This window comes from Takifugu flavidus, chromosome 14 (genome assembly GCF_003711565.1).
Source record: "Takifugu flavidus isolate HTHZ2018 chromosome 14, ASM371156v2, whole genome shotgun sequence".
NCBI lineage: Eukaryota > Metazoa > Chordata > Actinopteri > Tetraodontiformes > Tetraodontidae > Takifugu > Takifugu flavidus.
Window position 1 is genome coordinate 7073904 of NC_079533.1, and position 22538 is coordinate 7096441.

Here is a 22538-nt window from a genome sequence, read left to right on the forward strand (position 1 = left end):
GTTGGCAGATCATAGCTCATGCAAAGCTGCCATGAATAAAACATGCTCCTCCTCTCCCGCGCCTCAGATCCATTTTTCTTCCAATTCTCTCCCCTTCCCTCTCTATCTCTCACACGCATGATTAACCTCAGGGGCCCTAATCAAGGCTGGAAATGACCCGCGCTCCTTGACTGGACTCGGCTTCTCCTCTCCTCCTTCAGCTCGTCCTCTTTGCTCCCTCCGTGCCGCACCGGCGGTGACGGCTGAGCCCTCGCGTGCGGAAAAGTGCTATTCAAGGCTTTATTTGTCTACAGTGGTGAAGAGACGGCAGGAAAAGGCGGGATGAGGGCTGTCCGACCCGCTCCACGTGAACGGGAAATGAGCACGCCTCTAATCAAGTCACTATCTTTAAAAAGTGCTATTTTATTTAGTTGCCCTCTTTTGCTTTCCATCTGTTTTTTTCCCCACCCGAATCCTCTGATCCCTTCCTGGGGGTGATGGTGTGTGAGACGGGGGTGTTAGCGGAGAATAAATAATCTGTCTTTCCTCAGCCTTTATTTGCAGTCTTTAAAACCTCTCTCCGGGGGGATGGGGACAGGGATAGATTTGCAGTTATTATTATTTACTTGCTTACAGCCCCCCTCTCTCTCTCTCTCTCTCTCTCTCACACACACACACACACACACACACACACACAGATGATCATGAGCTGTCCATGGTGCTGAACACCAACTCCTGACTTGTGCTAACTGCTGAGCTTTTCTCATTAGTGTAGATTACACACACACACACACACACACACACACACACATACACACTTCTCACACATCACTCTGTTAATTGGTCTTTTCTCTGCCAGGTAGTGCAGGACCCCCCCCCAATGAAGGGGTCCAATCTAACAATTTTTAATTAATATTAAAAGTGTTTTTGGGGTTTTCGTTTTGTTTTGTTTTTCAAGCGCAATTGTAATTCGCAATGAACATAATTTATTCATTTTATATGAGGATTTTTAGCTTATCACGCGGCTTAATTAACACCGCAAACTGCAAATGAGGCCATTAAAACTCTCCCTCGCTATCTGCCTCTATCACTCTTGTTGTGCATCCTCATCACCGGCCCCTCTGTCTCTGCCTCTCTCTCTTCAGGCGCCAGTGGTCAGTACCCGCTGGTCCAGAACCTCACAGTGACGGAGGGGGGGACGGCGAACCTGACCTGCCGTGTGGAGTACAATGACAACACCTCCCTCCAGTGGTCAAACCCGGCACAGCAGACGCTCTTTTTCGGGGACAAGAAAGGTGAGAGTGGCCGACGGGCAGCAGAAGGATGGTGGGTGTGAAACGCATCAGGTTTTCTGCCTGGAACCTCACAGCTCCTGCTGGTGCCTCCTCAGTTGGTTTATTGTGTTGTTGTTGATATCACAGGAGAGGAGAGTTCAATTGGACTTTATCAATATAGCGTCTGCTGAAATCAGGGGAGGCAGGAAAAACTAGGTTTTAACAGGAAGAAACCTTGAGCAGGACCAGACTTGTTGACCCACCACTTGCTGGCTTTCAGGGTAAAGGAGGAGGGCGGGGGGGCAGGAATAAGAGAACAGTGGTTAACTGTTAATTAACTGGTGGAATCAGTGCACAGGAAGCTCACACCAACAGCTCAAGTAAAGCGACGCCAACCGAACCAGGCTACCCAGCCCTGACACATTGACACCTGTCCCAGTTCTCCATCCAGGTGGTTGCTGTAGTCGCCGCTCTCTTTCGTTTAAACCGGAATTTTCCTTCCATCCAGCAGCACCGGCGACCACGTTGACCTTTGAGGGGGAAAATTAGCTGCGATTGTGACCCGGGTGGGCTAAAAAAAAAGGGCGGTTCAGGCCACACCAGAGGCCTCGGGAGGCGTCCCTCCACTTGTTGCTCGCAACCCCTCGTTATCTGTACGCGTGATTACTGCTACACACACACACACACACACACACACACCGCGGAAAATACACTGACAACGTCGCGATGCTTTAATGGCTAATAACCACGAAGCGCTTGTTGGTGACCTTTCCCCCCCCCTCTCCAGTAAAGCCCCCGTGAAGAGGATTCATTGCTGTGTTGCTGCTTCATGCCTGTGAAACGGTCGCATCTCTGCTGCATTAGTGCAGCCTAATAGAGTCTGAAGCGCGCGCTCTTGTAAGTGTCTGGATTAAGCACGTGTGGGATTTACACAGTCTTCTTCCATTATCCTTCTGCCCACTGGGCTGAATTGTGCATCTGTGTGCGTGTGTGTGTGTGTGTGTGTGTGTGTGTGTGCATTTCCACGTCCATCATTTTCATGCTTTTCTGGAACGAGGGGTAATAAGCGCCGCACAGAACGCGCAGTCCGACCGCGGGTCTCTGTGGGCTGTTCCCCCCCGCACCAGGAGCCCCGCGGGTCTCTGTGGGCTGTTCCCCCCCCCGCACCAGGAGCCCCGCGGGACTCTGTGGGCTGTCCCCCCCCCCCCCCCCCCCCGCACCAGGAGCCGAGCTCGGGGCGCTGTTGTGACCGCATTTCCAGTCACGCTCCGAGATTGGAAATGGAAGAGCAGCGGAAGATGCCCTTATTATCAGCGCGGCGCAGGGATGCAACCGATGCTGCGGAATTGCGTTGCCGTTCCGGGCGTTGTGTGCGCGCACATGCTCGGGGGGGGGGCGTGTTCCCAAAGTGCCCCTGGCAGCAGGAGAAAGGAAAGCTGGCGCAAATGCGTCTGATTTCAGGCGCATTCCGATTATTTTTCCTTGACGCCTGTTGGGAAGCAGAAGGAAAACACGCGGCCCTACCTGCTGGGGGTGGAAAAATGGGATGGAAAAATGAAAATGATTAGCACCCGAGAATCCAAATGTATTTTTGAGCTTTAATTTGTAGCATCGCGAGCTAATTGAAAGCGTAATAGAGTCTAATTGAAATTCTTCCACTGTATCGCTGAGAGTTGTTTAATTATGCATATGTGCAGAACTGATTCTGTAATGTCCTCTAATTCAACAGATGGCCGCCTGTGCCGGCAACATGTGCCCGCGCGTGCACGCGCGTCTCAGAAAAGTGTCAGGGGAGTCGGTCGCGGCGCGTTACCGTCAACGCATCAGAGACAAACGCGGGAGCAGCGCCGAGCTGCCCCCCCGCCCCCTCTTTTTGCCTCCTCACCCCTCTTTTTGCCCCCCCACCCCCTCTTTTTGCCCCCCCACCCCCTCTTTTTGCCCCCCCACCCCCTCTTTTTGCCCCCTCACCTCTCTTTTCCCCCCCCACCCCCTCTTTTTGCCTCCTCACCCCTCTTTTCCCCCCCCGCACCCTCTTTTTGCCCCCCCCCCACCCCCTCTTTTTGCCCCCCCACCCCTCCAAGGCCCCTCAGATGTTTGCCTTCCCAATGAAGCCGTCGTCCTGAAAGGAGCCAATTCCGTCCTTTCCGTCCGTGTCCACCGAGGGAGTCGGGCTGCCAGAGGAAGATGAGCGCTGTGCATGAGGGAGTCCCTCTTTTATAAGATTCAAAGGGGGCTAATATCATTCTACAAATTGCTCTTTTGGTTTCACATAATTCAGAACTCGATAATAGCTTTATTTCTTGGATTGAGCCTTTTTCCATTGAGGCATAATTACAACGTGTTGCTCCTTTTCCCATCCTGGGAAGATCCTACCTTTGTGTAATTACTTTCCCGGCGAAATTTGCAGGCCCATTAAATGGACCCTCGCGTGGCTCCGACGAAGGGTCGACATTTAACTCATTTATTCCAGTCTGTGATTCACTGAACCTGTGTCAGTCAGACTTTCACCCTGGGATCCTTCCCGACTCATCTGTCCACCTCTGCTCCGCGTCCGGGGGATCTTGTTCCGACCAATATGCTGCAACACCTCTGATGATTGTTTGAAAGGGGGTTTGACGCACATTCCTTGGAATTCTTCTTCTTTTAAAGTCCCAGTTTAAGAAATATCTTTTCCAGAAATGAGGTGCGGTGGAAACGTAAATCCGCATATTACCAGACTTTTTTTTTAAATAAATAAATTCCTGGTAAGAGCAGTTCCTGCCAGTGGCCACTAGTGGCCGTGTTCCTGCACAGTTTAAGATCAGAGCCGCGCACTTGGGCCGTGCGTGTTGTTGGTGTGCTCTGCCATCTGCCCCCGGATGGAAGCTGTTTAAACATTAAGATTAGGTTCATGGGTGAACAACTTGAGGCCGATTGCCCATTTTTAGCCCCCCAAGCTGCGGAATATGCACCTATTCTGGTTGTCAGATGTCAGATATTCGGCTGTCTGAATCAATTTGCTCGCTGTTTACGGTGGTGTGCGTGCACGCGCGCACGCGCACACGTACTGTATGTGTGTTTGAAATGTGGAGCCTCGCACCTCCCCAGTATGAAACCATGAAAGCTTTGATGCATTCAGGGTATCTGTGCCTGAGCAATTTAGGAGATAGGCTTTTAAAAGTTTCTCCAAAGTAAATAACAAAATAGGGAATGCCTGACAGAGTTTTTATTTAACAGATAGCAGAACTTCCTCGCAAAACTTTATTGAAGTAGGGAAGTTAAACTTTAGAGACAGCTGTCTTTTCTATTTCCTGGAAGCGTGCCTGTGTGAAACCTCCTTTCATAGCGGGTGTGAAGATTTGGTGCCGCGTTCTCTCTGATAGAGAGACAGAGAGAGACAGCGAGAGAGAGAGAAAACCTGAGCGTAAATCTCCAAAGATCCCTAACAAGTCCCCCCCCCCCCCCCCCCCCCACCTCAAGACAAGGACCATAAAACATGAGTGGAGGAAAAAGATGAGAAATCAGGCGGAGTGTAGGCCTGCGAGATGAAGGAGCGGAATTAAGGCGGCATTTTAGGAGAGCTTTCAGCTCACCGCCTCACAAGGAGACTTCCATTTGACCTTGGCTCCTCCACTTCTGCTTCCTCTGCTGCCTCCCTCTTCAAGGGTGTTGTCAGTCTGTGTGGAGGCGCAGACAGGTCTAACAATTAGAGGCAGATATTCTTTAAAAAAACAACAGAAAAGTGTCGCCCGTGGATCAGAAGACGTCGGTGTCAGACAAATGTCAGCTTTGTTTCCTCTGCTGCGAGACTTTAAAGCCGGCGCAGGAAAGAGAGAGACTGCGCGTCAAATGTTGCAATAAATCGTGTTATTACTGCCATTAGGGGAGCTGCTTATCTCCTGCGAGGTGTGGGGGAGACCTCAGGCAAGTGGGAATAATTAGCTCAAGCTTGGTGTCAACTTTGGGGTTTTCTTTTCCTTTTTGAGGTGGAAAGTTTTGGGAGGGGGAAGAACGAGGGAAGAGTAGGAGGGAACGAGGCACGTGCGTCCTAATTCCTAATGGGAAAAGGGAGGAAACGCTACAGCCCTGCAAAATATCAGAGTATCCGGAGTGGCCTCGCTCTGACCTCCTTGTTTAATGAAGTCCTCGTCGGAGGCGTCGCTCTGAACCAGCCTGGCGGGTAGAAACCGATGAAAGGAAGTGATTCCTGTCGCGGGAGAAACCTCCCACAGCCAATTACCATCGGGGAGGCGTTAAAAACGGGGCTGGGCCGACCTCGGCGTAGCAGGCGGAGGAGGTCGCCGTGCGGAATATACAATAAGCTGCTCTATAAACATGGCGCTGGTTCAGGCGCCCCCAGATGGGCTGTTGACAGGGAGAGGAGGAACAGTCGTACCCGGGCGCCCACAGCCGAATTTGCACTTTTCTCATTATAAAACGGTGTCAGTCGAAGGAGCAAACACCTGCCGGGGTCGGCGCTGCCGTACGCTGCGTCTCCGGATAGATGGGGGGAGGGGGTGGGGGGGGGGGGCATGCAAACATATATGCTCGGGCTGAATCAGGCACTTTAGCATCGGCGCCGTTTTGCTCCGCTCGCAACAATCAAAGCCGCCTTAATCTGCTGATTCCTTCATACAGACGCAGCCTGTTTATTTACCTGCCGCCTTTAATGATGGCGGGGGGGCGTGCACGCCGCGAGACGCAGCCAATTTATCTGGAGACGCGCCGCACGAGCGCCGCCAGCGTCAGCCGCGTTGCCTTTTCAGCAAGGCTCTGGCAACACACCTGCGAGTCACGCGGGTTTCCTCGACGGAGGGTGGCACGTAGAGGCGGGTGTCACGCGCGTGTCGAGGCCCCGGCACGCCAAGTGTTGTTAGCCTTTACGGTCATTAGGGCGATTAAAGCAGGTTTCAGGGATTTAAGCTACGGAAGGCGAGGATGATGCTCTCCCCACCATCACACACGTTTCATGACTAATTTCAGGTGGCGGCAGCATAAGAAACAAATTACAGCATCGCTGCGGTTGCATCAAAAAGTAGCAGAAGGGAATTAGCATCACTGCTGGTTACTAATTGATTTTAGTGCTGTTGAGTTTCCAGGGAGCTGTGTCAAGAGTCACGCCAGCCTTTTGGGTTTTTTCGCGCGTTTGCTAGCATTAGCGCCATCTCTTTCGTTTCTTCGGTTCTAAATGCGAAGAAACTGATGACGGAATTCTTTCTGATTCACGCTTCTTGTAGTCAGTTACAGGTCACTAAGTTTGGGGATGAATTACAGAATCCTAAACCACCATCACACACGATCTTCCAGAACCGGCTGAGGCCAGGCATTAGCCGCATCTCTCTGCCAGATGTGCTGCCGGGTTTGATCCCTTCTCAGCATTCTGGGTCTGATCCGCAGAGGAACTCAACCAGTAGGTGAACGATCAGATGGTGACCCAACTCAGCTGCATCCAGAACAAACTACGTGGATTCACAATGGAAAATGTTTCGGCGGTCGACAGTAACTGGTGCTGAAGCGCACGTCGCTGCCAAATAACGAGAAACTTCTCCAACGCTGGCAAGTCTGGCTCGACTCTGGAGTCTTTTCCTCCCACAGTTCTTGGCTGCATTATCGTATCCTTACCAGTTAAATCAGGATTTCATGGTTATAAACCCCTCCCTTCTAAATCCACTCTGAATCCACACTTCCAAGGGGATCAGGATGATCCCGCTTTTTGGCAACTAAGCTGTGCTCATCTCTGCCTAAAACCACAAAAAGAAAAACACTAAATCCAATTTCTAATCTAAATTATTTGAAAAGAGGATAGTTCCGACATTCCACCTTAAATTTGATCACTTTTCGATTAAAAAGATGCAGATAATCTGCCCGCTTGGAGGGTGTTTAACCAGCCGAGTGGAAAACAGCCCCCAAGTCTGCAGCCTCATTATGTCGACATGAGAGAATGTACCAGCTTAAAATCGGCACTTCCATATTTCATCTCGTCCGTCCTTCCAGCTGCGGAGGAGAGGAGCAGAAAAACACTGCTGCTTCCTTCCTGACATCAGCTCGCCGCACTTCCTCGCCCAAGGCAACCAAAGACGCCTTGTTTGAATGAGGCTCCGGGACGTAGGAGGAAGGATCGACGCCGACAGACTGACAGGAAGGTGCAGGAGCCCCAGAACTAGAGTCTGTGTCTGGACCCAGTCCAAGGAACCAGAGCCGTGCACAGCTCGGAAGATAAGCGCCGTCCTCGGAACCGGGGGTGTGATCGCTCACTAATTCTGACTTCCTGCGTCTGTACCTGTGCCCCCTCTCTCGCTCTCTCTCTCGGAGATAGCGTCGCACGCCCCATTGCGAGGCCTAAAGATGCGCCGCGTGCTCGTATCGGCGCGTCACGCCTGCTCAGCCTCGGCGCCGCGTGCAAAGATAACCATTGTTACAGGGGAGGGGGAGGAACGCGCCCAGCCGGAGGAAACAAACGCGTCCACAAATGAAAGCGAGCTGCTGTCGTTTAGCCAAACTGATTACAGCTCGGCAGCCGGTTACCGTAGGTGTTCAGCCCCCCCTCCCGGAAGAGGTGACACGAGGCGGCGGGCTCGCAGACGTTCTTCCCTTTGCAGGCGTGGTGGGAAGAATGGGGAGAATGCAGCTTGTGGACCCGACACCTGCTTTCACAGCTGCTTCCAGGAGCAGAGAGTTAGCAGAAAACTGGCAAATTACAGCCACAAGTGGGTGAAAACACAGCTGACGCGGCGCCGCCGCCATTGATTTGGTCCATCAAAGTGGAGAGAAGAGGCCAGCGGCGCCGCTCGCTCTCACAACTTTCAGCTACAATGTCGGGCCAAGTTTTTTTTTTTGAAGAGAACCGTATTCCCGTGGAAACCGCGACCACACCGGGGCCTTGTTTTGTTCTCTGTCGCCATGGCGACTGGACAGGGCCCCAAACTGGGCGTATTGATGCTCAATATGAGATGCTGCAGGCAGTTACCCAATCACCGCATAGCAAGAGCTCTCCAGCATCTTCTGCTCCTGCCTGGGGCCCTGTGTGTGTGTGTGTGTGTGTGTGTGTGTGTGTGTGTGTGTGTGTGTGTGTGGTGTGTGTGTGTGTGTGTGTCTGTGTGTGTGGAGACCAGGATGTCTCCTCAGACCCGACTTAGAAATAACATGGATAAGATGGATGGATGGATGGATGGATGGATGGTGGATGGATGGATGGGTGGGTGGGTGGGTGGGTGGATGGATGGGTGGGTGGGTGGTGGGTGGATGGATGATGGATGGATGGATGGATGGATGGATGGATGGATGGATGGATGGATGGATGGATGGATGGATGATGGGTGGATGGATGGATGGATGGATGGATGGATGGATGGATGGATGGATGGATGGATGGATGGATGCATGGATGGATGGTGGATGGATGATGGATGGATGGATGTGGATGGATGGATGTGGATGGATGGATGGATGGATGGATGGATGGATGGATGCATGCATGGATGGATGGATGGATGGATGGATGGATGGTTGGATGGATGGATGGATGGATGCATGGATGCATGGATGGATGGATGATGGATGGATGGATGGTTGATGGATGATGGATGGATGGATGGATGCTGGATGGATGGATGGTGGATGGATGGATGTGGATGGATGGATGGCTGGATGGATGATGGGTGGATGGATGGATGGCTGGATGATTGATGGATGGATGGATGGATGGCTGGATGGATGGCTGGCTGCTGGTGGCTGGCTGGATGGCTGGATGGATGCTGGCTGGCTGGATGGCTGGCTGGCTGGCTGGCTGGTGGCTGGCTGGCTGGCTGGCTGGCTGGCTGGTGGCTGGCTGCTGGATGGCTGGCTGGCTGGCTGGATGGTGGCTGGCTGGATGGCTGGCTGGCTGGATGGATGGATGCTGGCTGGCTGGCTGCTGGTGGCTGGCTGGCTGGCTGGATGCTGGCTGGCTGGCTGCTGCTGGCTGGCTGGATGGCTGGCTGGCTGATGGCTGGATGGCTGGCTGGCTGGCTGCTGGCTGGATGGCTGGCTGGATGGATGCTGGCTGGCTGGATGGCTGGCTGGATGGCTGGCTGATGGATGGATGGATGGCTGGCTGCATGGATGGATGGATGCTGGATGGATGGATGGATGGATTATGGCTGGCTGGATGGATGGATGATGGATGGTGGATGGATGGATGGTGGATGGATGATGGATGGATGGATGGAGGTTTCACCAAGAATGAACCAGAATGGTCCCATTTATGACAAGATGGACTGTCTATACTTGTGGGGACTGCTAGTGTTTATAAAACAGAAATCTGAAATAAGCCGAAATAAGAAGTGTGATTTTTATTATTCTTTTAAATGCCGGCTTAAAGCCTTAAAAGCTTGTTCCTCCCTTTAAAACCCCTGATTTGTTCACCTAAACTCTCCTCCCGTCCCCGGTGTGATGATTGGCCAAACGAGAACAACCTCACATTAACGAGGTTGGACGACTCCAGGCAAGACTCTTAAACCCAAACAAGCCCAAAACGTCGGTACAGCCAACAAAGCATCTTGATTTTTGAAAGTTCTCCAGGCTGTTTTCGGCCAATCCTGCCCTCTCGAAGCGAACGCTCGTCCCCACCGACCTCCTCCACCTCTGAGCGACGGTGGACGAGCGCTCTGATTCGTATCGATCTCTCTTGAGGTCTCACGTTCATCTCAGTAAACTTTCAGCAGCTCCTCCTTCAGAGCCCGTGTGAGCGCTTTGATGCTGCTCTGCTGACGCTCTGTTCCTGACTGTGACCCCTCCTCTCTCTCTCTCCCCCTCTCCCTCCCTCCCCCCCTCTCCCCCCCCCCTCTCTCTCCAGCCTTACGGGACAACAGGATCGAGCTGGTCCACGCGTCCTGGTCCGAGCTGACCATCAGCATCAATGACGTCACGCTGTCCGACGAGGGCATGTACACCTGCTCCCTCTTCACCATGCCAGTCAGGACGGCCAAAGCCTACCTGACGGTTCTGGGTGAGTAACCCAACGGTCGGTACCGTCCGTCTTACAGTCTCCAGCCGCACTAGTTTAACCACCGGTTGTGTTTTTTGGGCTAATGCTAACGAGATGTTTTAAAGCTACGCCTCAACCAGGATACGGAGGCGATGGTTTATGCAATTAATGGCGCCAGCGACTCGTGCAGACCCGTCGGGAGATGACCTCCCATTGTTTAGGAGCAGTGAATCATGGGTAATTAGGCGTCGGAAATGGCTTTGAAGGAAGTCTAAATGGACCGTGGGAGCGTTGGGGACGACTTTAATTCATCGAAACGCTCGTTTGTGTCTGAACGAGACGGCGAGCAGCTGACGTCGAGCAGAACGACCTGCCGTGTCATCTTCACGGGTCCACGCCGTTACAGTCATCACGGCCCGTCCAGCTCGCGGACGATGTCGTCCAGAGCAACGAAATCCACCACGATATCCTTCAGTCTTGTTTATTTGCGTTTATTTCTCTAATCCCGCTCTCATATTGCTCTCCGTGTCTTTAAAACACTATTATGCACCAACACCAATAAGCCGCAAATCCACGCAGCGCTCGCCAGAGCAGAGACACACACACACACACACACACACACACACACACACACACACAGGCGTGGAGATTAAAGCTCCGCAGCCTCTGGCCGCCCAAGAGGAACCCAACTGTGGAGATGAACATTTGATCTGTTCTGGCCGTCAGAAGACGGATCTAACCAGCCCCGATTAATCATCCGCCCGCTGGCGGCGTCCTCCGACATCGGCAGGCGGGAACGCTCCGTCTTTCCCCACGATCCGAGCTGATGTTGGGCCCGTTTATGCCGGAGACGGACGAGGCCAGAGCGGGAGTCACGGGGGTGAAGAGCGCACGCTCCCTGGGTGCACCGTGGCCACGGCCCGCCATGATTCCCTTTCTTCGCTTCGGCTCCAGCACCTGCGAGCGTTTACGCAGCATTCCGACACTTTTTAAAATCCACATCCACGTTCATTAGACCGGACGCTCCTTCCGGAGATGACTGTGGTGCGTTTTCCGCTTTCACGTCTCACCACGGTGGAGGCGGAGCTGCTGGAACTCGCCAACATCTAGAAATGGTTTCCAATTGGGTGAACTGGAGACGGCCCAGTGGCCGGAGACACGGCTCTAGTGGGCCGGAACCTCTGATGAAGATGAGCGACGCCTCCTCTGGTCCTCCTGGAGGAGAATGTCCAGTCAGACCCAATAATGATGCCCCTGGTGTGTGTGTGTGTGTGTGTGTGTGTGTCTCAGGAGTGCCAGAGAAGCCTCAGATCAATGGCCTGTTGAATCCGGCCCTGGAGGGGGACCACATCACCCTGACCTGCATCACTCAGGGCAGCAAACCCGCCGCCGACCTGCGCTGGTTCAGGAACGAGAAGGAGATTAAAGGTGCGTAACCGCCGTTCCTGGGTTTCATCACCCGGGCTGGATCAGATGATGGAGATGATCCAGTTCTGGCGGTCTGTCGCGTTTCATCTCCAGAACCGTTTCAGTTTGGGGTTGAACGTGTTTCTCTTGCCCCCCCCATGTGAAATGACCGGTGACGTTTCCACCCTGGTCCGCTGAACCAGCGTTTAAACGGGGTCTCTCCTTCAGAAATGAGGCAGCTCGCACGTGAAACGAGCGTTTTAAGGACAGAATCCAACAAACCGGGCGACAGAACACGACCAAGGCGGCTGCGATCCTTAGCAATTCTGATTAAAAGCGAATAAGGAAATGCCAATCACCCTTTCTAATTTAAACGACTCCAAGTGTAAACAGACGAATGTGATTGATTTTGCTTTTTGCAACAATGAAGCCTCGGAACGATTTCTTTTTTCAATCTGGCGCTACGACAGATCAATGAGCCTCGGTTGTGAGAATGACACGCCGCCAAGTGCTGCACATCCTAAATGCCCAATTAAATGCAGACAAATTTAAACGAAAATCACATTTGGCATGCAAAACACACAGTTCTCTGCACAGACTTCATTTCTCTGCTTATAGAAAAGCTTAATAAACCACAAAAAAATATAATTTTTGCAAAAGCACGCATGATCTTTGCTCGTTAAGTTTGCATAGTAATGCTTCCCTCTGCCGCTCTGATTTTTCTTCACTCCTCTGGTTTCGGCTTTTACAAGGTCTCTTCTTTCATCTGGTGCACATGTAAAAGTGTTCTACACGCACAAAAGTTGGCATTGCTTTACATTTAATGGCTCCAGGAATTAACTGTTCCTAACGAGCCCAGCAAAGGCTGCGAGGAACGGTGCTGAAGCAGCACCGAAGGTGAACGAGGCGTTGCTGGTGTTTCCAGGATGCAGGTGAAGGCAGCGGCCACCTCGAGATGACCTTAATGGTCAAACAACCTTTCGGCTTGTTTGCGTGGAATCGATGCAAAATACGAGCAGTTCCACGCAGGGCTTGATCAGAATGACCTCGCCAAAAAAAGAAAAAGAAATCAATAGAATGAATGCTCGTAAGGACTTAGGAGCTTTTCTTGCTAACACTTGTCACCAGGCCACCAACCACAAGCTGACCATAACTAGCTTGTTAGCTGCGCTAACGCTATCTGAAAGGCTGATAACACGTAATAACCAACAACTAAAGTTGGCTAAAATGCGTTTTGATCTTGTTTCAGCTTTGAGGTAAGTCCTAAGATGATGAAACCCCAGATACAGTTTCAGCAGCGTGATCTTGTTAAGGATCCCTGCCAGAGGCCCAAACGGTCCAGCGGCACATCTGGCAGATTCATGTGGATGATCTCTGACCTGTGGGTGATCTCTGACCTGTGGGTGATCCGTGACCTGTGGGTGATCTCTGACCTGTGGGTGATATCTGACCTGTGGATGATCTCTGACCTGTGGGTGATCTCTGACCTGTGGATGATCTCTGACCTGTGGGTGATCTCTGACCTTTTAGTTCTAAATGAAGCTGCGTGACTGGAATGTAACCGTGAGGAGCCTCCCTGCACGTGGGCTCGCTGACGCTGACAAAACTGACATTTTCACCCAATTTAGCGAATTTAAACCCCCATCCCGGTGGCTGTGAAGCATTCTGCATCTTTTAGCCAACAAATAAAGCAGCAAAAGTGTAATTTTTCCTCCTTTTGTGTTTGTGAGCAGCTTCTTCTGCTCCAGGATCTATTTAACATATGTTAAACTCGTGTTACTCAAATTTAGGCTTGGGCTTGTTGATAGTGGAGAGTTTGGCTTCAAGGCTCTTGGAAAGAGTCTTGCGTCTCTCGCCGGTCCATTACCGACAGAATCCCCCTCTGAGGCAATTGGAAACATAACAAGGGTGTTATTTTCATCTACTGCAGAATATTAACCGGCACTCTGAGAGTTCGTCTGTGTTTTCATGAGAATGCAGCCTTCAGAAGAAGGTTTGGGTGTCAGGGTCAGGCGCTAGGATTCTCTTTTTAATTCAGGTCTTTTTTTAGCGTGGCGGGCTCCTTCATTCGGAACCGACGTTGCGTTCAGCTAATCTCGAAACCAGTGAAAATAGATAGGATTTATTCCACAACGGACCAAAATAACCCGCGTGGCCCCGTCGTTTCCCCGCGTTGGCTGCACAGCCGTCTGATTTCGTGTCAGATTAGGGGGAATCGTCCCGGATTTGCTTCTGCGCTCTTGCAGACGATCGATCGGAGCTCCTGTTTACAACTGAATTCGCCGAAAAGCCGCCTCATTGTCTGCCGTCACATCCTTCCCCATCCCAGACGGCTCAGCTCGCTATCTGGCGCTCGGGTTTCCAGGGTGCCGATGAGCAGGCAGATAAGGCCGAATCAATGCCGCCTTTCTGCAATTCAAAGCAGACTTTGGGGCATTTTTCCATTTCACCCTGGTTTTCCGATACGGCTGCGCTATTGTCCTCCTGTTTTCTTCAGACTTCCTGGCTAAACATCGGATGTTTGTGTACGGTTTGGTCGGGACGGTGTCGGCGTTCGTCCCCGACGGGGGCTGAGCTGCCTTCCATATGAAAATCCATGTGACTGCGGGTGGCCACGCTGGGAATAAAGTGTAACATATTGGGGTGGGATCTGGGGGCGCGGAGATTTGATTATATGCAGAGTTAGTGGAGCAGACCGCATGCAGATGGAGGACACCCTCTCCTCGGTGAGCGCCGGGGTGGAGGTGGGGCTGGGTGCGAGGCAGATGGAGCAGGCAGCCCACGTGTAAGGACATAAGCTTCTGTGTGTGGAGCGGAATCCAATATTCCTATTTCTCAATCTCTTTGTCCCCCAGATCCCCTTAGTCCCCACCCAGTAATGATATATTTCTATCTCAGTTACACACCGTAACCCGGGGAGACCTGTGCCAATATCGCCGCGTGTAGCGCTTGTTTACACACCGCTGAACCAGAGGGAGCCGCGCCGAGTCCAGGCTCGGCTGAGATGAAATGAATATTTATTCCAAATAAAGGTGGGGATGTTCGCTCTGGCGCCTGCATTATCATACTTTCTGACCTAAACTGCAGAGGTTATTGCTTCATCGCCTTAACTCTATTCCGAGGGGGCTTAAAGGGGGGGGGGGCACGCACGACAATTTGATTAAAATTTGCTCGGTCGCGTCCTCGGTCCTGTTGTCAAACTTGTCAAGGACGTGACGTGCAGCGCAGACACGACGCGCTGCTCCGTGTCCCCTCGTTCTCTGGGTGCGAACCCGACTCTGAGCCTCCGCTAGAAAACGATGCTGGAGTTTCCCACTTTCACGGCTACTTGTTGTGGACGGCCCAGCAGCCGAGAGGCGACCTTTGACCTCATCTGGAAGCCGCCGACGTTGAAGCATCGGGAGCTGAAGACACTTCTAGCCTGAATAAAATTCGCTCTGAGTCATTTCAGCAGTGTGAGACAGCTTATGGAGTCTGTGTCGGGATCAGAGCGGCACCGTCCAGCTCCCCGGGGCTGAGTGGATCAATGACTATTAAAGATGTAATTTCAAGATGGCCACTGCGGCATGAATAAAAGATGCTGCCGTCAAAAAAAGCACATTCAACCTCTTGATCCCGCGCACGAAAGCAGCTCTCGAGCTCGCACGTCGCGCACGAGCCTGAAGTGAGATCGGTGGAAGTGTGTTCGATGGTGCCGGAGTTAATATCCACGCATCCATCTTTTCATGGCGTTGATCGCGTTCTCAGATTTCACTCGCAGCTAAAACAGAAGGCAAAGGAAAGGCGCTCCGCTACTACCTTTAATCCGATTAAGGATACAAGCCGCGGAACAAAAGAAAGGGAGGTCAGACGTCCCCGCACGCCGTTGGCGGTGCGGAGCAGCATGGAGGAGGTGGACACCTGTCCAGCTGTAAATGCCGGAGCCTTAAGCCTTGTCACACGTCTTCCTTTCAGAGCTGTCGTGACAAACTCGGCGTGAGCGGCGAGCGCTCAAGGACGCCATGACAATACGTGTCCGCCAGGCCCCGATAGGAACTTTCCCAGCGTTTTATACCCTCTGTGTCTGGAGCTGGGGGGGTGGGGATTGAGGGGCTGCCAACTGCTTCCCAAACACTGCCGAGTCACCTGATTCAGAGCGGCAGCTCCTGGCGTTCCTGACGCTCGCTATTCAGGACCGTGAACACAACACGAGCAGATAAAGAGATCATCTGGACAACGGAGCATCATCACCAGACCTGTCACACACCTTCTGGATGGGGGGACCAGTCAAAAAGACACAAACGAGCTGGACCGGTCAAGCCGAGTCCCAGAACAGTCGCCTCAGCTTGTTTATCCGAGTTCAGCAAACAGCGGCACATCTCCGTGCTGCCATGGCGGCGCCGATCATTGGTGCGTTCCTCCTGTTTAAACAAATTATTTGGAAGGTGAAGTGCGGCTGTGATGAGGCAGCCCCCTCTCGGCCGCCAGCATAAATCAGCAGCGTTGCTCCTGTTTATGAGGCCGACCTCGGCGGTCTACCGCCGCCTCGCTCGCGATTTCCATTCCCCCCCCCCCCTTTTGCTCCTACTGGCATAAAACAGGCCAGAATCTCAGAAACCCACCGTCACTCTTGTTTCCCATCCCCTGATTTTCTTTGGTGGGGGGGGGGGCTGTGCCGGTCCAGATGAAAATCCCAGTCAGAGAACTCAAATTGGATTTCTGGGCCTGCTTATATATGTGAAAGTGTGTCTGTCACGCTGCAAAATGGATCAAATAAGGCCCCCAAAAGTGTCTTTATTTCCTTCGTGTAAATATAAATGAAAGGTTGATACGAAGCAGCGGAATCGCCGCTCGCTCCTCCGGGCTGATATAGAGTCGATCTGCTTGATCTGAAGACCGATAATAGGTGATCGCCCTGAACATGCAGCACTTCCTCCTGCTTTGGCACCAAAGTGGGTGAATTTGTCAGAGAATTTGCTTATTGGAATCAGCATTGGGCTCGTTCACAAATGTATCCCAACCCCAAAAAATCGGCCCGCTCGGCGAAACCTCCGATGGCGGCTGTGAGGAGCTATTTTGAGGCCAATTCCGCCCATTCGCACCCTGTCACAGACACACACACTGCATAGGCCGATACGCTGAAACACTGTTATTAGAACATTAAGCCAACAAGTTCCTGAAAACAGAACAACGACGCTCCGTCATAAATCCGGGTGCTTAAATACGGAGCAGCCGGTCACGCGTTGTCCTCGACGGCACCCTAACCCAGCGAAACGGCCCGCCCGGATCGTTAATCTATTACTGCGTCTAAAATAAAACGATGCAATGATGGAATGCCGGGGGGAGGAAACCGGAGGGGTTTTATTTACTTTCCAGAGTCGTTCGATTGATCTCTGGTTTTTATGTGCTGCCATTTGCCGAAGGGAAGGTGAAATATCTGCTCTTGTTGCATCTTCGTCGCATCGATTCTTCAGTATTTGATGGAAGTGTCAGGAAAGTGGTGCACAAATATGAACTGGGGGTGGGGGGGGTTATGATAAACAGGAAGTAGGTGCAACCTCAAAGGCGCCATGATGAATATAATGTCCTCTCTTTCCACCTCTATTCATTTTCTCTGTCCTTTTGTCAGTATTTTGTGGGGGGGGGGACAAAAACATGTTGTTTTTTTTCCTCCACGCTTCTGTTGTGTGAGTGAATGTTGCTAACACCGCAGACCTGTCAGTCATTCATCTCTGGGGGGGGCGAGTTGGGTTCACTCCTGCAGTCGGGGGAAGTGACTGAGCAGAATAGGTGATTGGCACAATGGAGGGGGAGAGGAGACGGCGGGGCGGAATCCGTTGAAACGGGAGCAGATGAGCGCAGAGGAGGGAAGGATAGGGAGCGTCAACAGTCCCTCCAGGAGACACAAACAAAGGCAGCGCTTCCGAGAGGCGGCCGCTTCCCTGAATGTCCTGTGATGATGGGAAAAAAGGGACATGATTTCTCAAAGCAGCGTGACACCTGAAGGGAGAGATAAGCCTGGGCAGTTTAAAAAAAACCTGTAAAATAGTGTTTGGTTGTTTTTTTAATCTGTCTCTTTATGGGAAATCAGTCCGCGTAGGAGTGTGGATGGACGTGTTTGGTAGGAATGGAAATACCGACCCCCCCCCCCCCCCCCCCACTTCTGTGAGTGAGCAGAAGCTCTAAAATACCTGCTTCAATACTGGAAATACGCAAACACAGCCGCGAGGTCGACGCTAATCAGAGCTGTTGTCTGCAACAGTCATTTGCATTTGCCGCCCACGAGAGGCTTCCGGAGTCGAGCAGAACAGTTTGCGACGGGTGGAGGCTGGCGGTTCAGGGAAGGAGTTGACAGATGTTGCCAGATGTTGTCTGTTACCTCAGCACAGCCGCAGCTCCTGAATTATTTAGGTGTGAGTTTTGTAGGCGTCTTTGTGGGTGAAGCTAAGAAGACTTTCTTTAACCAGGTTCTCTTACGACATAACAGCAGCCTTCAGAAACTCTTGTTCTTCTTCTTCTGCTTCTTCTTCTTTGGTGGTAGGCCACTGCTCAGTTGCCTCCTGGAGAATGACGTTCCGATATTGTCGTTCCGATATTGACCCTTTGCGACTGTGATGCTAACTGAACTTCCTCTGTAGCTGGGGGATTCTGCTCGGGGGGTTCTTTTACGCTGCCTTTGGTCTGGATGCTCCTTTTTTGCCGACCGTCCTCTGAAACAAGATGCTCTTCAAAAAGCGTGAAAAGCAGCTGGACGCCGTGAAAAGTTTGCAAAAGCGCGTTGGCTCTTGGTCGCCGTCATCTGTCTTCACCTTCAGTGGGCTGAGCGCCGCCGGAGCGCCTCGGCCATTCCTGTGGGCGGGGGTGCCGACGCGTGTGTGCTGTTTAGATGGGATTATGATGCAGGTGTTGTGGTGAACGGCCCCGAGCACACACACACACACACACACACACACACACACACACACACACACACACACACATGCAGAGCTGTGTGTTCAGACAATGTGCGACAAGGCCGACAGAAGCTGCTGCCAAACACCTGATTGGTTCTGGCACTGACTTTGTCGCGCCGCCAGGCAGCAAATGGACATCACGGAGGATATGAAAAGGCAGAGGTGAAGTGCCTGAAACAGTCCGTTTCCAAGGAGGGTGCGAGGAACCGACATTTCTGTTGGCACATTGGCGGCTTTGTTTAGGTTTCACAACACGCACGAGTCTCCAAAAACACCCCCAAAGATGCTGCGGTTGAACCTGAGCGTCGTTGGTTTTTTGGAGCACAGCTGACTCCCGCAGCATCACACACACACACACAACACACACACACACACACACACAGACACCCCGAGATTAATGATCTGTCCCTGTGACGAGGTGCTTCTCTCTTCAAAGGTGCCAAAGAGGTGAATGCAAGTGGGAAGACGTTCACGGTGCAGAGCTCCCTGCAGCTGCACGTGGACAGAAATGATGATGGAGTGGCCTACACCTGCAAAGTGGACCATGTGGCACTCACGGCGAAGCCACAGCAGGCCACCGAAGTACTGGAGGTCCACTGTGAGTCCAAACACACACACACACACACACACACAAGCTCAAATGTTGACGTGAGGGTGTAATAAAGATGCATGACTGGTGCAGCTTCACTGCAGCCCAACTGGATGCCACCTAAGACCAGATGTAAATGTGCTCCAGTCACCACATAACAAACTGCATCAGGAGCCCGGCTGCAAACGGTCATGAAAGTGATGTCACAGCTAGCACAGGGAAAGGTTTTTGGAGTGTTTAAATGTGACGCCTTCACTGCTCGCTCTTTTATACTCACGTCTCTCCGCCCCAGATGCTCCCCAGGTAGAGATCATCCACTCCCTTGCGGTCCCTCAGGAGGGCCAGTTCTTGAAGCTGGAGTGCGTCTCCAAAGGGAACCCTTTGTAAGTCCCTCACATTCCAGATCAGCCGGCGTCAGCCTTTTATATCGCGCTGCCGACAGCTACACGCAGCAAACCTTGTTTCACTTGTCGTGTCCCGGCAGGCCCGATCCTGTCATATGGACAAAGGACGGAGGGGAACTTCCTGACCTGGACCGGATGATTGTGGAAGGGAGGGAGCTCACCTTTACTTCACTCAACAAGACGGACAATGGCACCTACCGCTGCGAAGCCAGCAACCTCCTCGGAACCAACAGCGCTGAATATGTGCTCTTCGTCTACGGTGAGTTGAGGGAAAGGCCACCGCCGGGGCGCCCGCCTCCCCGAGACAAATCTGGAAACCTTTGCTGCCGCTGACAAAGATCCTCAGGGAGTAACAGCAAGAAGAGACTCGGAGTCTCAACAACGGCACCAGAATTCCCGATTATAATATCCGATCTGCATAGCGTAATAGTGCTGAGGATGATTAATGGGCCTATCTCTCACAGGGGGAATAAGAGCCTCGGGTGACATATAAATACCACCAACATCTTCCCTTAAATAAACCTGCCTCCAAGATCACACACACATGCACGGCAGGGGGTAAACGCGTGAGAGGCAGAATTTAGGGCGGCGTTGTCAAGGAATATCACCAGAAGAGATAAGTAATTCTGAGTAACGCCAGGGGAGGTCAGGAATCAGGGCTGCGAGGAAAACAGATAGCTTAGCCCCTTTTTCTCCGCCGCCATTTGTCTTTTGGCAGGAAGTTCTTAGGCTTAAAAAAGGAGCGGAGCGGTGACAAATCTCCCTTCCTCCGTGTGAGGAACTTAGCGTGGGGCTTTCGCTGGAAACGCCGGCAGATTTCAGCCGCACGTTTAATACTGTTGATTTATTCACCGTTCTGGTTCAACGTTGACTTCATTTGGCACCAGAACTTCAGAGAGGTGAGTGATTATGTTGCCAGAAGGTTCGCCGCCGTCCTTGCTCGAAGACGCAGATGTGTGAGTGCTTTTAGGTCGTCGTGGTCGAGGCCGGCGCACCTGTGAAGAGCGCCAGGGTCGTTACTGTAAAGCTTTTAAACGCAGAGCGGAATAATGGAGAGAGCAAACAACAAGACGCGCTGCCGAATGAATAACGATGAAGAACGGTGCGCTAATGCTGCGCCGTGACTTCCTGCTCCTCCCGCTTGCCCCTGATGTAGTTAATCAATCAATTAAATATAATTGTTTCATGACACGTTTCCTCGGGCATGGCCGACAGTTGCATCGCTTTGTTTTCTGTCCCATTTGTCCCGCTCGTCACGGCGCCCCCGCGGACGCGACGTTAGCTTCAAATGCCGCCTGAATGCAAACTCCAAAAACAAGCAGAGCGTTTCTTGACAGTGATTTTATTTAATTTACAAATTCTGCTCAACGCGATGGCGGCGGGAAGGTCAGACGGTCCAATCCACGTTCATTAGGTGTTCTTTTGAAATGGCACTCCGTCCGCTCTGATCCTTCATTATTGATTAGCACACCTTTTAGCCTTTCAAAATTGCCACCGTAATTCACAGAAAATACCTTTAAATGCTTGGCTCTTCCCCCTCTCCCCTCGTATCTGCTCCACCATTTGGTGATTGGCGCTGAGGCTGAAATGTCAAAGAGACGTGCAAGATAATCGCCCTGGAAGAAGCACCGCGGGCAATTAAAAAGCTCTCGCCCACAACACAAAAACAGCGGAGCCAAGGTTGCGGCCGAGCGGCGCTCCCGTTTCACTCCCATTTCCATCTTCATACACCCAGAGGTTCCAGAGAAAGATCCGTCAGCTGGAGCAGATCTAAGCCCCGTTCCCAGGCTGCAGCCAGGGAAGGAACGGGGCGGAATAGTTCCGCGATGGCATTTGAAGATGTCAATCTTTGGCAACTTTTGCCCTGATTTTGCCCCTCATTCAGCGACACAGTCCCCCGCCCCCCTACCCCACCCCCCCCCCACCCCCCCCCCCCCCACGCGGTGTATGCTAAACAATTATATCTGTGTCCATGCTTTTAACATTGCAGAATGACTCACGCCTGCATTGACCCAGAGAGAACCATTAAAATCCCGTTATATTAGAGGCTTTTACCATGGCAGCCGCCCACTTTTGAGCAGATCGAGTCCGTTTAAAACAGGTCAGCCAGGCTGTCATTTATGCAATCTGTGTCATGCACCAGCGATAATGCGTTCTCCAAAAGTGGTTTCCAATGTTCTCTTTATGCTTTGAATCTTGTTTTAATTCCTCACCACCGTGTGCCGGTTTGCCGTAGAACTGTTTGTGGTTTTTTTCCTCCATTTAAGCTGCCTAACTTCATGTCTGTTGGTGTTTTTGAGTTGTTTCTTGTGTCCGTGTGTCCATCTGTGCCCACCAGACACTCCCACCACCTTGCCTCCATCCACCACTCCCCCCCTCCATCCCAACCCTGCAGATCACACCGTTCTTTTAGGCACCCGCGCCTCCGACCCCGCGCTCACTGGCGACAGAGGTACAGTACCGCCCCACACGTCTCCACAGGCCCTTCTGCATGATCCTTTACGTTTCCCTCTGCGCTTCTCCTGCAGTTCAGCTCTCAGAATGTTTCCTTTTGCCCTGCAAACGTTCATTTCATGTTCCTCCATCTGCGGAGTCAAGGGTCCAAGATTCTCTGAGTCGTATTCAAAAGGGGTTTTTGCCGTCCAAACCTTCCATCTACTGCCCCCGTGGCATTTCTCAGTACTTCTGTGCCCGGAACCTCAAAGAAGCAAATGTCACGTCCAGCTGAAAATGTCTGGCCGCAGGAGACGTCTCATCACCGCTCCAAATCCTGCGTTCGCTCTTAGATAATTCTGACTCCAAAAGCTCCTTTTCAAAAAGAACTTGGTGTCTGGTGTCCTCAGAAAACTGTGGCTGTAATCCTTCAGCGCTTTAGAGGCAATGAAATGTGAGTAAGATGCATCTGTAATGAAGCTGCGCAGGGAAAGCGTCTGTTCTTCTGGAGATTGACCACAGGAACAGGAGTCCTGTTCCTCCGTGTCAGGTAGATGTTTATGAGCTGTTGAGGAC

The 22538-nt window shown here is 52.0% G+C and overlaps 1 protein-coding gene across 2 annotated transcripts in view; it reads left to right on the forward strand.

Moving 5' to 3' along the window:
- The window catches only part of cadm2a (cell adhesion molecule 2a), a 120570-nt gene that overhangs the window by 88922 nt on the left and 9110 nt on the right, over positions 1 to 22538 (forward strand). Inside the window, exons 4-10 of one of the 2 annotated variants that reach the window (XM_057053723.1) lie at positions 1125 to 1274; positions 10066 to 10218; positions 11488 to 11625; positions 18973 to 19134; positions 19418 to 19508; positions 19610 to 19788; positions 21868 to 21981. In XM_057053723.1, the coding sequence (XP_056909703.1) occupies positions 1125 to 1274; positions 10066 to 10218; positions 11488 to 11625; positions 18973 to 19134; positions 19418 to 19508; positions 19610 to 19788; positions 21868 to 21981 (987 nt within the window). The remainder of the gene's footprint in view (positions 1 to 1124; positions 1275 to 10065; positions 10219 to 11487; positions 11626 to 18972; positions 19135 to 19417; positions 19509 to 19609; positions 19789 to 21867; positions 21982 to 22538) is intronic. The other variant, XM_057053724.1, reaches the window with a different exon arrangement.